At 47.4% G+C, this 4,624-nt stretch overlaps 1 protein-coding gene across 1 annotated transcript; it reads right to left on the reverse strand.

The window, feature by feature from the left end:
• Window positions 1-224: 224 nt before the first annotated feature.
• LOC307096523 (claudin-34-like) lies at window positions 225-4,187 on the reverse strand (the record flags this gene model as incomplete). The annotated part of the gene is made up of 2 exons (XM_079766178.1): window positions 225-230; window positions 3,513-4,187. 2 exons carry the CDS (start codon window positions 4,185-4,187, stop codon window positions 225-227), a joined length of 681 nt encoding a protein of 226 aa, XP_079622304.1.
• Window positions 4,188-4,624: the final 437 nt, after the last annotated feature.

Below are 4,624 nucleotides of genomic sequence, written 5' to 3' on the forward strand. Positions count from 1 at the left end.
CCTCAAGTGCTCTCACAGGGACCCCTCCCTGCCTGGCACCCCCACATAGGCCCGGCACTGTCCCACACTGACCCGCAACCCAAAGGCCACATGGCAGCCTCTAGCTCCTGGGCACCTTGGAAGGATTCCCAGGGAGGAGGAAGAATGAGAGAAATATCACCGCCCTCAGGCGCCCTCGCTTTGTGCTGCCCTGATGGGAAATGCATAGGGCACATTCTTTTGCCTTATTCCTGTGAAAAAATAATTAAGTGAGAACCTTCAACAGTCATTCCCAAAGAGCCCTTGACAAGGGCTAGGACCTCTTTTCCCAGATTCCCCAGAGCACACCCCGCCATGGTGGCCGCCTCACCTGCTGTGTCTGAACCCTTATGACCTGTCCACTTGCTCTCTGTTGACAGTGAAGGCAAAGAGGGGTCAAGAGACAGCTTTCCACAGCCCCAGAGGTTCAATCATTCTCCTTTTGGAACAGCAGGAGGCAGGCGCACTTCCCTCAGCAGGTTATCATGTTCCAGAAACTGGTCCTCATCAGAAGCATGTCTCCCAAGAGCTTCCTTTTTCAAATAACCACAGGTTTGACTCACTTAAATAACACACGTCCTGTTTCAAACTTATATGTCCTGTCAGTCTGTTAACAAGGCCTACTTCGGGGACAGATTTCATGGTGGGAAACATGGTGTTTACCTAGGAACCATATCCCAGCCTTCCAGACCTGAAGGAGAATGGGTAAGACTTGACTGCAGGCCAGCCCTGAAAATCCCATGGAACCCAAAGGCTCCTTTCAAACCCCTGGGATGGGGGCCAGGGAATCTCACTCAATGCGGAGGCTGTGACTTCCTCCCAGTTCTAAGGACATTGTGCAAATCACAGCAGACAGAGAAGGGGCATCTACCACTTTACATTTGCTCTATCAGAGGGAAGAAGGAAGAATCCCTTGCCCATAGCCAAAGGATCCAATGAATATTCTGGGGTCCACAGGCAATGTCTTTGGAACACATGTTTAAATAACTGATATACTTATGCTCCAAGGGGAAATTTTGTCACACACTCTGCTCTCAGAGACATAAGTATTCTTTGAGAAGAAAGTCATTTCACGTCAGCCCTTGGATTTCTCTGCTGTTGCTCTCACATTAAAGTGAGTCTGTCTCAATTTAAACCTATTAATGACCTCCCCCAGTTAATTGTTGAGTTTTAAGTCAGTCCTTTGAAACTTCTGAGGTGCTGTGAGCAATGAAACAGAAGGTGTGGGTAAAGTGTATATTATGGCCCCGCAGTACTTGACTAGATATATTAGAAGCACTTCTCACATGAAAGATATCTAGTTAATATGACCTGAAAGAAGCCATCAGTAAGAGAGTGAGCTGAAGTTGTCTCTCCTGAAATGCCTATAAACATGATTTTGGATTGTAATGACATGAGGATATTAGTAGAGGAGTGGGCGGGGGGTTGGGGGGGGAGCTTACAACTTACCCAGGAAGTGAGTTGGACCACCCATGAAGCATGGAAAAGAAATGTGTTGTGGTTGTTTTTTTTTCACACAGGGTATACCTATGGAGTGAGGTTGTGAGGGGCAGTTACCTAGATTTGTAGAAACAAGACCTATGCAGACTCGGAATCCAGTTAAGCTTTAAGAGATAGGTAGCAATTTTAAACACAGGACAATTGGCTCATTTTATTCAGCAAACCAAAATCTTTTTACGAAAATAGCAAAGAAGGTGTGGAAGGGGGAATGCTTTCAATTGAGCCTTAAGAGGCAGCCTGAACATCTTATGCAATAAAAGAAATAAAATTGTACAATTATTTTTGTAAATATATTATTATTTATTTCAGAGAGGTGTGGAGAGGGAGAGAGAGAGAGAAACATCAATGATTAGAGAGAATCATTGATGTTTAGAGAGAATCATTGATAGGCTGACTCCTATATGCCCCCACTGGGCATCCAGCTCAAACCCCGGGTATGTGCCCTTGACCAGAATAGAACCTGGTACCTTTCAGTCCGCAGTCCGATGCTATATCCACTGAGCTGAACCAGCTAGGGCTGTACAATTATTTTTAAAGCTTTAAAAATTCTAATAAGAGTTTGATAATAACAACAAAAGGTTGTTAACGTTAAAGGTGTACTGTCATTTTGCAGGGAAATGTCCTTTTTTTAGAAACTACTTTTGAAGTGTATAAGGATGAAGAAATGTGATGTCTGGGGTTTGCTTTAGGTCTTCAAAGAAAGAAAAATAGATGAAAAGAAGGGAAGGAAGGAGAGAGAAAATGATTATGGCGGAATCGTAATAACTTCTGAGTCTGGTAATGGAAGGCGGATTCCTTCCACTATTTTGCTTTTGCACATTTGGGAAAATTGGCTGTACAGGTGGAGTGGAGAGGTGTTAGGGCCATGGCATAGAAGGTCTGGTTGGTTGTTTGTAGTGGCAGTTTGAGAGGGAGCTGTGAGAATCCGAGCAACTCTCATTTTCACACAATAGGTATAAAACCTTGATTATCTATACTAATAATAGAAAAATATGTAAATTGACCGTACCACGGAGATGCCCACAGCCAATCAGAGATGAGCATGCAAATTAACCAGGGAAAGATGGCCGTGCCTGTGGGCAGAGGGCACGGCCACAGGGATCGAGCGGCTGGGAGCAGGGCGGGATGCCCGCCCTTTCTCTGTAGTGACTCGGGGGGCATTCCAGCTCCTAGGAAGCTCAGGGCCTATGCACGCATGTGCTGAGCAGCCTGGGGCAGGGTAAGATGCCAAGCGGCCGTGGTCCCGAGGACGCCACTGGATTGGCTGGTCCTGTCAGCCCTGCCTGGGGGTGGCTGGAGTTCACAGTCCTCTTGGTTTGTGCAGCCCCTGGACTGGAAGTGGCAACCAAGAGCTCGCGGAGCACCAGGAATTCTGGGAATCGTAGGTCTGTTGGCTGGCGCATTGCGGGATCTCCAAAACACTAGAGCAAAGTGAGCCTCTAGCAAGTTACTGTTGTGGGTAGGGGATGGAGGGAATGCAAAGGTGAGAGGCATAAGTAAAGTCACAGTGTTGAGGAAATATTAAAGGGAAGATATCCTGTGACTTCTAGGAAATCTCCACAATTGGACCAAAGGAAAATAAAAAGGAAAGGACCTCTATTCTGCTGTGATCACCAAACCAAACTGGGTTGGGGTCTCAGAAAATCCGCTCATATGATTTCAAAGACAGACAGAAATTCCGGGATTGGAGAGGGCTCCCCTGAAGGTTCCCAGATTGGAGAGGGTGCAGGTGGGCTGAGGGACCCACTCCTTGTGCACAAATCTTTGTGCACCGAGCCCCCAATAATTAAGACAGGTGGACAGTGGTGTGTGTTTTTTTGCGTTTTTTTTTTTTAATGGAAGTTCATTAACCAATTAAGGATCTCAATTTGGACATAAACAAATGACCACTTTCTGCTCAAAATGGCCTTTTCTATGGTCGTGAGTCCTTGCAACTATTTCCTAGAGCATCCTGATAATACTTTACCACGATAAACTGGGCATTGTGGATTTACAAAGCTTTGCAACTGGGAATTTCTCATTTCTGAGACCTGGGGGTACACTTGGCTGTTGGGGGCAAGCTGGTAAGAGAGGGTAAACAGCCCACTCAGCAGCATCAGGATGGCAGCCAGAACCGCCATGGGGACGGTGCTGCCCATCTCCTGCTTGTTGGGCCTGAAGGGGATGTGGAAGGATGGCGGGAAGCATATCCCCTCTTCATTCATCACAGAGTGGTAGTTCCAGATCACAGCCATGAAGATAAATGTGCCAGCTATGATGCTCAGGACACGGGAAGCGAAGAACAGATGGCAGGTGTTTTTCTTCTGAAGATGAGCCAAGCATACTTTCTGTAGGCCCATGACCGTGAGCACTTTCCCCAAGAGAGCCAGGAGGTTGGCAGCCAGCAGCAGGTGCTGAGCGATTCGAATACTGATTGGCACGTAGGTGTCACTGTAGGTGTAGCGATGACATGCTATGGCTCTGCTCTGGAGGCTGTTGGACTGGTAAGTGCAGACCTTCCACATCCCTACACAGGCCAGCCCCGGGGAGGGGGCGGAGCTGTTCTCCATGTACCAAACCCGCCACTCCGCCAGGCCCATGCAGGTCATGGAGAAGTTCCATCCTGTGGTGGTGACAATGTAACCCACTACTTGGCAGTTGGCACTGTGGACCAGCGTGTTCATGGCCATGTATCCCGGGAAACTGCAAACCAATAGAGAGGGTCATGAGGGTGGGACAAACTGTCTTGGAACTGCCCCCTGGGGATGAGCAGGGCTATATTGGAGAGGGAAATGCTATATTCCTGAATGGAGATACTTGACCCGCATACTCGGCTGGCGAAGGGTCCTTGGGCAATTTTTACTAAAAGCCTCAAAATATGCAGACTTTCACCCTGCAGCATACCTACCTGGTTAGAGCGTCTTCTCAACAGGACAAAATTGCTACATGGATCCCTGGTCAGTGCACATACAATAAGCCAGCAATGATTGCAACAGTCAGTGGAACACCAAGTCAATGTTCCTCCCTCCCTCCTTCCCTCCCTCTCACTCTTCTTCATCTTCTCTCTCTCTTCCCACTCCCTGTCTCAAAAATCAACAAAAATACATTCAAACTTTCAAACAGGCAG

The sequence above is a fragment of the Cnephaeus nilssonii genome, assembly GCF_951640355.1.
Source record: "Cnephaeus nilssonii genome assembly, chromosome: Y".
In the NCBI taxonomy this organism is placed as follows: Eukaryota; Metazoa; Chordata; class Mammalia; order Chiroptera; family Vespertilionidae; genus Cnephaeus; species Cnephaeus nilssonii.